This window comes from Pongo pygmaeus, chromosome 1 (genome assembly GCF_028885625.2).
Source record: "Pongo pygmaeus isolate AG05252 chromosome 1, NHGRI_mPonPyg2-v2.0_pri, whole genome shotgun sequence".
NCBI lineage: Eukaryota > Metazoa > Chordata > Mammalia > Primates > Hominidae > Pongo > Pongo pygmaeus.
Window position 1 is genome coordinate 228929840 of NC_072373.2, and position 12031 is coordinate 228941870.

Genomic DNA, 12031 nt, shown 5'->3' on the forward strand with positions numbered 1-12031 from the left:
TCACTTCTGGCCACTGCGTACTGGGCCTTGGTGATGCGCCTGTGCCGGGGAGGGCAGAACGCTGGTGCCTGGCACAGGTGCCACAACACATACAGGTGAGGACACTGAAAGCCCCTCAGTTCCCCTGACTCATGGCCACTTGTCCCAGTGACACAGCCATGCTCTCCCACTCACCCACAATAGGGTCTGAACGTGCCCCCAGATTCACAGTGAGAAACTCATTCCCCAGAGCAACAGTGTAGGGAGGTGGGACCCGATGGGAGCCCCACCCTCACAGATGGATTCCTGTAGCTGTCAAGACAGCTTGGGCATGGATTCCTCTCTGCCTTCTGCCATGTGGACACGTGGCCTTCCTCCCCCCTCCCCTCTCCCCTCTCTCCTCCGGGGAATGCGGTGTTGGGGCGCCATCTTGGAAGCAGAGATCCGGCCTCACCAGACACCAAGCCTGCTGGTACCGTGACCCTGGACTCCCAGCCTCCACAGCTGGGAAAGACCTCTGCTCCCTGGAAATTACCCAGGCTCAGGTATTCCGTTACAGCAGCACCAAGAGACATTCGCTCGCTCACTCCCTCACTCTCTATCCCACTCCCATTCACCCTCTCACTCCCTCGCTAACCCACTCCCATTCACTCATTCACTCAACTCACTCTCTATCCCACTCCTATTCACCCTCTCACTCCCTCACTCTCTATCCCACTCCTATTCACCCTCTCACTCCCTCACTCTCTATCCCACTCCCATTCACTCATTCACTCAACTCACTCTCTATCCCACTCCCACTCACCCTCTCACTCCCTCACTCTCTATCCCACTCCCATTCACTCATTCACTCAACTCACTCTCTATCCCACTCCTATTCACCCTCTCACTCCCTCACTCTCTATCCCACTCCCATTCACTCATTCACTCAACTCACTCTCTTGCCCACTCCTATTCACCCTCTCACTCCCTCACTCTCTATCCCACTCCCATTCACTCATTCACTCAACTCACTCTCTTGCCCACTCCTATTCACCCTCTCACTCCCTCACTCTCTATCCCACTCCCATTCACTCATTCACTCAACTCACTCTCTTGCCCACTCCTATTCACCCTCTCACTCCCTCACTCTCTATCCCACTCCCATTCACTCATTCACTCAACTCACTCTCTTGCCCACTCCTATTCACCCTCTCACTCCCTCACTCTCTATCCCACTCCCATTCACTCATTCACTCAACTCACTCTCTTGCCCACTCCTATTCACCCTCTCACTCCCTCACTCTCTATCCCACTCCCATTCACTCATTCACTCAACTCACTCTCTATCCCACTCCTATTCACCCTCTCACTCCCTCACTCTCTATCCCACTCCTATTCACCCTCTCACTCCCTCACTCTCTATCCCACTCCCATTCACTCATTCACTCAACTCACTATCCCACTCCCACTCACCCTCTCACTCCCTCACTCTCTATCCCACTCCCATTCACTCATTCACTCAACTCACTCTCTATCCCACTCCCACTCACCCTCTCACTCCCTCGCTAACCCACTCCCATTCACTCATTCACTCAACTCACTCTCTTGCCCACTTTTTTTTTTGAGACAGAGTCTCGCTCTGTTGCCCAGGCTGGAGTGCAGTGGTGCGATCTCGGCTCACTGCAACCTCTGACTCCTTGGTTCAAGCTATTCTCCTGCCTCAGTCTCCTGAGTAGCCAGGACTACAGGCACACACCACCATGCCCAGCTAATTTTGTTTTTTGTTTTTGTTTTTGTTTTGAGACGGAGACTCGCTCTGTCTCCCAGGCTGAAGTGCAGTGGTGCGATCTCGGCTCACTGCAAGCTCCGCCTCCCGAGTTCACGCCATTCTCCCGCCTCAGCCTCCCGAGTAGCCGGGACTACAGGCGCCCGCCACCACGGCCAGCTAATTTTGTTTTTGTATTTTTAGTAGAGACGGGGTTTCACCGTGTTAGCCAGGATGGTCTCGATCTCCTGACCTCGTGATCCGCCCGCCTCGGCCTCCCAAAGTGCTGGGATTACAGGCGTGAGCCACCGCGCCCGGCCCTCTTTAGCCCACTCATTCACTCACTCCCTCGCTCTCTAACCCACTCCCGCTCGCTCACTCTTTCACTGGCTCACTCACTCTCTAACCCACTTTCTCTCTTTCTCACTCCCTTGCTCGTTCTCTAGCCCACCCTCGCACACTCATTCACTGGCCCACCCCTTAGGTGTGTGCTTCTGTGCCAAGACTGAGATCCAGCTGTCACAACAGGCACCCACTGACCCCAGCCTCGTGGACCACCATTCACCAGGCTTGAGGGGAGGACCTCACGTCGCCCTGCTCCCTTCAGTGCCAGCCAGGATGGGGCTAGGTGGGTGTGGCTGGTGAAAAGAAATGCAGCCCCCCAGCCGCCCTCCGAGGCCCCCAGCCCCTACAGACCAAGCCGAACAGCCCAGCTCATGGGCGGATCACAGGGCACCCAGCAGCCGCCTTCCCTCCAGAAGAGCCAAGAAGGCTCCCAAGACCAGAAATGCCCCCAGTGTGGCTGTGCCTGTCCCCGGTCCCCGCCGGCTGGGGGGCAGCATGCCCAAACAGATGCACCCTGCCCATGATGGCACCACACGGACCCCCATCCTCAGGACCCTCCAGTCGTTCAAGCTGGAATTGGCGGATTTCTGCTTGTATAGACATCGACTTCAGAATCTCAGGTGCTGCTTGGCAGGAAAATGCACGGCAGGAGGGGCTGGGCCTCGGCTCGAGGCTCCCGGGCGCACCCCCCACTCTCCACTGCGGGGCTCAGGGTGGTCAAAAACAGCCACAACAACGACAAAAGCCAAATTGGGAACGGAATCATGGAAAAAACCCTCACAGGCTTTTGGGAACTTACAAAGAAATGCCCACATCCATTGGATTAACATGGCATCTACTAACGTGGCATCTGCTAGGACGCCGCAAAACAGACAACTCCTTCCATGTAAGGCTGGACACGTGTCAGGGCTGTGGCTCTCAAAGCTGGGCCACAGGCAGCATCCACGGCCAGGCCACTGGGTGGAGGAGACGGTGCTGGGGAGGAGCCGGAAGGAGGGGCCGGGGCTGTCCCCTGAGGCAGAATGGCTCACCTGTGGTGTGTGCAGAGCAGGGCTGCAGGGACACAAGGTGCCCCCTTCATTCATCAGTTACTTGTATTCTTTGTACGAAACACTTCCCGATAAAATGTGAAAAAGGGGGCATTTCCTAAAGTACTTTCCCTACCTTAGTCCTATGCTGCTTTACAAGGGTTTAATAAGCAGCAGGGGTGGGAACAGAGCAGGACCCAGCTGGAGCTGGCCCAGGGTCCTCCAGCCCCTGGCCCAGCCCGTTCTCTGCTCCGCGGGCTCCAGATTGCCTCAGTTTCCCTGACAGCATCCCCAGGAGCCAGCGTTACCTCCTCCTCTTGCTCAAAAGCCTTCAGTGCCCATCTCTGCAGCTGGCATGCGGGCTCCAGGTCGGGGCCTATGGTGCCTGCCTTTTCCCACCGCCACACCCCGCACCCAGCCCATGGATGCCCTGGCCTCTCAGAGCAGTGCGTTTGAGTGCATGCTGGCCCGGGTCGGACGATGTGGCAGTAACAGGTGCCACCCCTGTGGCTGCAACCACAGCAGTGACCTGAGATACAACAGGGGGCCCGTTCTGTGTCAGTGGGGCTGGGGTCCCAAGGGCTCTAGTTCTGAAGGGACATCTGAGAAATTGCCTGAGGGAGCTGAGGGCTGGAGCCTGGGGAGGGCACAGCTGTGCAAAGGCCCCATAGTAGGCATGTGCCTTGTGTGCTGTGGGCCACAGAGGGGCCCCATGAGACCCGAGTGAAGGGGCTGAGGGGGAGGAGGCTTTTGGACACAGGAGGACACTGCTGTCCGTAGGGCCAGGCAGGATGCTGGTGGCTTGGTGGAGGTGGTGGGGGTGGGGCGGGGAGAAGCAGCAGGGCTGAGGGGCTGGGCTAGGCCCCGCATGGCAGAGCATGGTCAGGTACAGGATGGACGAGCCCCACATGTGCTGGGCGGGGCCTGGAAGCGTCCAAGGGGACAGCACGCCGGGGTCCACTTTGGCCATACTAGCCGGCCACATGGAAACATCCTGGAGCCAGTTCTTGGCAATGATGGGGGGAGGTCCCCGAGACCACCCTGCACTGTTGGGGTGATGACTGGTGAGCACCTGGGCTGCCACTGGATGCAGGGCTGGGCCCAGGAGGTAGTGCCCTGGGGGCAGCATGGGACTCCCAGGCTCCTGGTGCCCAAACCACAGGAAACGCCCAGAGAGCCCTGGGGTGGCGGCACAGCAGTTGTCATCTGAGCATCTGAGTCATCTGTGCGTTCGAGTCATCTGTGGATCTGAGTCGTCCGTGTGTCCACGTCGTCTGTGCATCCACGTCGTCTGGGTGTCCGTGCATCCGAGTCGTCTGTGGATCTGGGTCATCCATGCGTCCGTGTCGTCCGTGCATCCACCTCGTCCATATAGCCACGTCATCCGTGCGTCCACGTCATCTGTGCGTCCACGTCGTCCGGGTGTCCACGTCATCCGTGCGTCCAGGTCATCCGGGTGTCCACGTCATCCGTGCGTCCACGTCTGTGCATCCATGTCGTCTGTGCGTCCACGTCGTCCGTGCGTCCACGTTGTCTGTGCGTCATCATCTGTGCGTCCACGTCGTCCGGGTGTCCACGTCGTCCGGGTGTCCGTGCATCTGAGTCATCTGTGGATCTGAGTCATCCATGTGTCCACGTCGTCCATGCATCCATGTCGTCCATGCGTCCACATCGTCCGTGTGTCCATGTCATCTGTACGTCCACATCGTCTGGGTGTTCATGTCATCCTGGCATCCGTGCATCCGAGTTGTCTGTGCGTCTGCAGCCAGTCCCCATGCATTTTCTTAAACACACTCAGGTCGGCCTTAAAGCCCCACGGAGGATCCACCACTCAAGGCTCCAGCTGGAGGCCCCACGCCTGCCCTGTGCCACGCAGCATGGGGTGGACAGAGGGGTTTGCGGGTGGCCAGGCCAGGGCACTGCTGCCTTCTACACACTCCAGGCTTGAGAGTTTTATGGCCACACAGGTTGGCCCTGGGTAGTGGGGCTGGCACCAGCCCAGCTGTGGGGCTTATCCCTCTCCATGAAGTCACAGCTGTGATCCCCACTTCTGACGGCCTCCACTGCTCCACGTCTCCCATAACCGCCTCCCTCCTGCTCCCACCCCCTGCCCAGACCCAGGCATCTCTCTGTGGCCCTCCTGTCACCTGCCCTCCTCTGCGTCTTTCCGTTTCCCCTCCCTGCTGCCGGCTCCTTGCGCAGCACACAACGTGGCTGGGTTCCTCCCACCGAGCTCCTAGGAATGTGCCTGTAGCGTGTGGGAAAGTCCTGAGGCTCCCACGACACGAAGCATTAGAGTCCTTGCTCCTCCCTGGAGCCTCCCACCAGCAGCCCTGGGCCCGGGCTGGGAGGAGCAAACCGCTCCTGGCCCTGAGGCAGAATCTCCCCGGCAACATGGGCAGCAAGTGACTCTCAAGAGAAACGGCTGTCACCACGCAAACGTTTCCATCCAGGGGGAGATGAGTTAGCGCAGCACCGCCCGGCCGTGTGGGACGCATGGGGTTGGGCAGCAGGTGGTGGCTCAGCTGTTAACCTGCCACCACCTTTCACATCAGTGGGGAGCTGGGACCACGGTGGGAAATCCATCACTTCAAATCCCAGACTCCTGATAGTCACAAGTACACATCACGTGATCCACAAATACTCAGGCTTTGCGGTGCGCCAAGTACCAGGGGTCCTGCAGGAATGGGCACCCTCTTAGAGTGGCAGCCCCAGCCACCAGGCCAGGACGTAATGTCTGGACCCAGTTCCTTCAGAATGAGCCTGTCCATCACTCAAAGCTCACCCGGGACGGGCCCAGCAACTTCCCCACAGCCTTTGCTCCCACAGCCAAACTGGAGGACTCAGGATATAGGAGCCTGAGGATGTGCCTGGACCGCCGGAGGGTGGGGTCTAGACACAGCCCATGGGAGCCCCTGACAAGATGAGCGCCACCTCCCAGTGCAGGGGCAAGGCAGGTGGATCTGCCCCGCTGACGGGCCCTCTGCACACACTGCCTCTCTTCTCCAGGGCAGTGTGCAGAGGCCGGGCTCCAGGAGGAAAGCAGGGTTGGGGACCCGGTGCCGGGCCCCAGAGCCACACCCCAGCGGCAGCGACTGCCTGAGTGGTGCTGGTTCAGCTGGGGATAGGCAAAGAGGAGCCGGGGCAGCTTTGGGGTGACTGTGACCCTGTCCCAGCTCTACCCTCGGACACTCGGGGGGGCGGGCACCATGACCTTTCACCATCCACTCCTGCTGCTCCCACCGCCTTCCCCGCAGTCTGTGAAAGAGACCGAGTCCACAGGTGAGGACCGAGGCCTCACGCGTGCCCCACTCCCACATGAAGCTGACACCCACCGAGGGACCGTTCTCAAGCTGTGCCCACTACAGCCATGGAACTAAGTCCAGCACAGACCGAGGGGGCCCCCAAAGGGACCAGAAAGCAGCTGCTGCAGGAACAGGTGGCCCCCCTGAAAGGCTAGACCGAGACCACCGGACCTGCAACTGCGCCCTGAGCACGCGCCCAGGAGAAATGAACACGTGTCCACACAGAAGCGGGTTCAGAGGTGTTCACGGCAGCACAATTCACAATGGCCAGAAAGTGGAGGCCACCCGATGTCCACTGAGGATGGATGCAGAGGTGCGGTCTCCACGCAGTGGACGCAGTGGGTGGGGTTCAGCGCAGGAAGGAGGCAACGCCACGTGCTACTGTGTGGGTGCACCTTCTGGAGACAATGCTGAGGGGAAAGGGCAGGCATGAAAGGCCGCGGCGTGCCCAGGTCCACTTCCATGACATGTCCAGACCAGGCAGAGCCACACAGCCTGGTGGAGCAGCCACTGCAGGGTGTGGGGAGAGGCTGGAGTGGGTTCGGGTCTTCTCTGGGTATGGGGTGATCAAAGTGTCGCGATGATGTCATATAACTCTGGGATTGCTCAAAACCACTGAGTTGTGGATGTTGGGTGAATGGGAGGAGGACCTTCCTTCTGCCAAGGTCACATGGAGGTGGTGGTGACCCCACACCAACCCTGCTGAGGCCAGCTAAAGCAATCTGGCCAAAACAGCCACACTTCTTCCTAAAAGCCTCAAGACCTGATGGGTGGCAAGGAAACGGCAGAGGCAGGGCCGGCGGTCAGTGGCAGAGGCAGGGCCGGCGGTCGGTGGCAGAGGCAGGCCGGTGGTCGGTGGCAGAGGCAGGCCGGTGGTCAGTGGCAGAGGCAGGCCGGTGGTCGGTGGCAGAGGCAGGCTGGTGGTCGGTGGCAAGCCCTTCGCAGGCCTCTCAGGCCGGGATGGAAGTCACAACACAGCCCGCAGCAGCCAGAAGAAGCAGGGTGATGGGAAGCCGCCCCCGTGGGCAGCCACGGGGGTGATTCTGCAGTGGTGGGACCCAGGTGGGAAGCCAGGGCCGCTGACTACCTTCCAGGAGACAGCCCGCGGCAAGTGTGTGCCGGAGGTCACCTGGCGTGCTCGCTGCAGGGACGCAGACCTCTGCCAGCTGGAGGCCAAGCATGGCTTCATGGTCTCCTTGAGTTCCGGCTCGGGCAGGGTTGGACTCACACTCAGATTAGACAGTGCTCCGAAGAAAAGGAGCCCGTTACTCCGCAGGCAGCCATCTGTCCTCATCTGTCCACTCCCGGTAAACCAAGAGTGGTTGAGAGACAAGATCAGGGGGCCTGGCTGGCACCAAGGCTGCACCCAGGATCGGGCTCTCCCTGGATCCCATGGTGCTGGTGGGCCCCATACGGTGGTGGGCTTGGAAGAGAGAGGGTGGGAAAGGCACGGGGGAGACTGAGCTGAGATGGGCAAGGGGAGGTGGCTGGGAGCGGGGATGTTGGCTCCTCACGTAATTCTACTAAGCACCTGCCACGGGCTGAGCCGGGTGGTACCTGGACCTGAGTGTGTGTGTGGACTGGAGGGGTTCTGCGGGCCAGAGACAGGAGGATGCCACCACTAACACCAGCTAGGCCAGGTGTGGCCTGAGATAGGGGAACGCCACCACTAACCCCGCTAGGCCAGGGGTGCCTGAGCCAGAGACAAGGGGATGCCACCTCTAACCCTGGCTTGGCAGGCACCTGGGCCAGAGACAAGGGGACGCTACCTCTAACCCTGGCCTGGGCATTGAGGATGATTGACGGTTAGAACCAAAGGCAGATCTCTTCTCCCTTATGCTACCAGAGGCATAAATTTAAATGAAGAATTTGCGAAGGTGATTCCGTAGCAGGTGCCCATGCTCAGAACATTTCCAAGTGTGTGCATCTGACAACCGCACGACAGAATGGCCCCGTCCTGGTTTGGCGGCAGCCTAGCCGGGCTCTGGAAGGGCTGTGTGTAGGAAGGGGTGCGGGCACATTCTGGCCGCCTCACTCCCCACTTTCCCCCATGGTCCCACACATGCACAGGCAAAGCAAGGCCTTCGACTAGAAAGTGACTTGTTGGGCCGTGTGGACAAGGGCCCCCACTGACCACGGGCCAGGGAGTGACCCCCCACGCTGGCTGAGGCTGCCTGGAAAAGTTGGGTGGGGTGGGGGACAGAGCTAGAGCTGGGCTTTCTCCTGATTCAGTTCAACCTCCTCCGAAACGCACTTAATGAGCTATCCAATCTGCTTTTTTCCTCGAGAGTATATTTTAAAGGTTTTATTTCAGTAGCTCTGCAACCATTTACACAGCTGGAAACAAATTTCACAGATGCTCCTCAGCTTCAGACGAGGTCACCTCCCAATAAACCCTCCATGTGCTGGAAACATCCTGGGTGGAGACTGCGCTTCCCACACAGAACCCACGACCGAGCGGCGCAGCCTCACCTGCCTTAACCTGCCAGACACACGCCAGCCTACAGTCTGGCAAAACCCCCTGCACGCAGAGCCCCTCGGGGCGTCCGGCTCCCTCCTGATCACGTGGCCCGCCGGGGCTGCGGTCACCGCCCCTCGTCACAGGCGAGTACTGACCTCATATGGCCAGCCAGGGAACGGTCAAAACTAAAACTCAAAGTAGTTTCTACCAAATGCACCCTGCTCACACACCACCGAAATCAGATTCCTAAATCGAGCCACTGTACGTCGCGCCCTGTCCACGGACTCGCTCTCCTTCAATACCCGACGCTAAAGCTCAAGCCGTGAACGCTGCGACTGCTGGTCCTGTCCAGTAACTGCTGATAAAACCGGCCATGAAACCAAAGCAAAGGCCCTTCTCTAGGACGGCCGGAACCAACAGCCAATGTGCTCACAGGCCAGGACGCATGTGTGGCTACCTCCTGGCGGCACCCAGCCAGCACAGTTGGGGGTTGCCAGGAAGCGCCATGGGCTGAGCTCGTCCGGCCCCTCACTCTCCTGGCTCCGGAAGATGAAATGTGTCTCCCCATCCTTCCTTGGGGCCCTGGAGGGTGGCCCCCCATTCCCAGCTGACCCTTCTGGGAGACAAGAGCCTTGGCTCCACGCAGGTCGGGCCATGTCAAAGACCAGCCCCGGTGGTGCGCGAGCTCACACAGCCCACCCGGCTCACACAGCCCACCCGGCCTGCGCAGCCCCGGCTCTGTCCACCAGGGGCTAGGGGTTGGAGGGGGTTGGAGGGGGTTGGAGGGGTTGGGGTGTGGGGGTTGGAGTGGGGTTGGGTGGATACTGGGGTAGGGGTTGAGTTGGGGGTTGGGGTGGGAGTTGGGCTAGGGGTTGGGTTGGTGGTGGGGTGAGGGTTGGATGGATTTGGGGTTGGGATGGATATTGGGGTTGAGGTGGGGGTTGGGTGGATATTGGGGTTGGGGTTCGGATGGGGTGGGGTGGGGGTTGGGTGGATTTGGGGTTGGGGTTCAGATGGGGGTTGGGTAGATTTGGGGTTGGGATGGGGATGGGGGTGCAAATGGGCTTTGCAATGCTTTACCAAGTCCCAGTCTATGCTGCGGAAGAACGCGTGGGACTTGATGTCAGAAAATCCAGTCTGTGGCCGGCAGCCGAGCCTCTCTTTGGGGTCCTGGAGGTTAGAGTTCAAACAAGGACAAGTCAGCCCCATCCCGGAAGCCCCATGACCCCCTCTCCTTGGTGGCCACTCCCAGTGCTGACAAGCCCTCCCCCGATGCTCTGACCCAGCTGGTGGAAATCAGACGTTTCCTTTACTGAAAGTTCCTTCCCCCACGTTAAGCTCCATTCCGTTTTCCTTGGGCACACGTTCTCATTTTGTTAGGTGTGAGTAAAAACGGACGATTCACAGAACACAGAGCTCAAATACTGAAGCGGAAAATCAACCCACACACCCGATACATAGCAGCCGACATGAAAAAATGGCCAACAGCTGTGCCTGGCCCTCTGCCCACCAACATCGAGGCCACAAACGAGATTTTGTCAGCATGGCCAGAAACGTACCTTATTTAAAAATCCTTTTAAAACATGGGAGGCTTTGACGGACAGGAACCGGGGGATCCGGATGGGCTTCTCCAGGATCACTGCAAGGGCGGAGCCTGGTGAGGACTTGCCTGTGTCGTGTGCGATTTGCCCAGTGCCGCCCAGACTCTGACTGAGCAAGAGCTTTGGGAACTCAGGCTTGGGGCCCCGGAGCCCCTCCCTTCCTACAGCCCAGCAATATCTATAACCCGGAGTCCCACCGGGTCCTCCCTGGGCCTCCCAGTTACATGCGCTGGCATGTGTCGTAGGATTGGGTGTGAACCAGCAGCTCCCCTTCCTCAGCCCCAAGATCGCAGGTACATGGGTGCCTCTGCAGGCTGGCCACCAGAGGGCACCGCGGAGACAGCCGCGTTCCCAGATCCCACATCCCCATGGCACTGAATTCCAGACCAGGAGCAGGTCCCGGGGCCTCCAGGTGGGAAGCCCATGATGGTGGCTGTGGGTTTTGGGGATAGGGGCTGTGCTTTCAGCTCAGTACAGCCAATAGCTGGGGCTCCAGCACATGCTGCTGGCCAGGGCAGGAGGGAGTTGGAGCTGAATGGGGACAGGTTCTTTTTCCTGCTGACCCACAGGTGTGGTAACCCCACCCCACGGCCCGGGCAGTGGCATGTGAGACAGGGTCCGGCCAGGAGAAATGGTTCACAGTACGCTTTCCGTGGCACTGCTCTAGGCCCCCACAGGACCCCTCTACCCGCACCTTTGAAAAGGAAGGAACAGTCGTGCAGGTGAGGGGGACGAACGCACAGCAGGGCACGCACCTTGGAAAAGGTAGTCCTCTGTGTTCATGTCTGGGTTGTCGGTGATGATGTCGAACGGGGAGCGCCCGGCCATCATCTCAAACATGAGGACTCCCAGCGCCCACCAGTCCACGCTGAACCCTGGGGGAGAGCACACAGCCATCACCCAGTGGGGCCATGTGGGGCGGCGGCAGGGCGAACCTGGCTGGCGTTGGTTTTCATGCCCAGTTGACACGAGTGTGAGCCAGGCTCGAGCAGGCGGCACACAGGCCTCTGTGACTTCCACTTCCCAAACAGAACCAGCACCTCCGCCTGGCAGCTCAGCCTCCCTGCCACCGTCCCTGACACTATGGAGGTCTCCCAGGCTGCCTCTGGGCTGTCGGTCCTGCCAGGGCACCTGTGACCACACAGGCACGAGGCACTGGTGGAACCTGCGGACGACCCTCCTCTCTCGTTTCTGCTTTTACAGAACTAAGCTTGAAGAGACCCTTTCGCTGCAATAACGGAGATACTCTCTTGTGTTTTCTTCTACAGTCATTTTGTTTTTTAAAAAGGTTCAAGTAGTCAACCTGTTGGGAATGTGTTCCAGCAAATGAGGGGTGGGAGGCCCTGACCAGTTTTGCCCAAGGACGGCAGCTGTCCCTGGGTCCCCGGAAGTCCCCCTGCTCCCTGCTGAGGTGAGACGCTGCCGCTGTCCCACACGGAATCCCCATCCCGAGTTGGGTTCTAGACTGTATTCCAGTCTTCCAATCTGCTGTCTCTCCTCTGGCTACTGAGACTTTCACTGTGGCTGCTGGGGAGCCCAGTTATCCCAGAGGCGAGTGACCTGCC

The 12031-nt window shown here is 59.4% G+C and overlaps 1 protein-coding gene across 9 annotated transcripts in view; it reads right to left on the bottom strand.

The window, feature by feature from the left end:
• Positions 1–12031, bottom strand: part of PRKCZ (protein kinase C zeta) — a 136379-nt gene that overhangs the window by 1293 nt on the left and 123055 nt on the right. For all 9 annotated transcript variants that reach the window (XM_054444169.2, XM_054444222.2, XM_054444177.2 and 6 more), the window contains 3 exons: positions 11222–11341; positions 10425–10504; positions 9946–10035 (listed from right to left, as the gene is read on the bottom strand). In XM_054444169.2, the coding sequence (XP_054300144.1) occupies positions 9946–10035; positions 10425–10504; positions 11222–11341 (290 nt within the window). The remainder of the gene's footprint in view (positions 1–9945; positions 10036–10424; positions 10505–11221; positions 11342–12031) is intronic.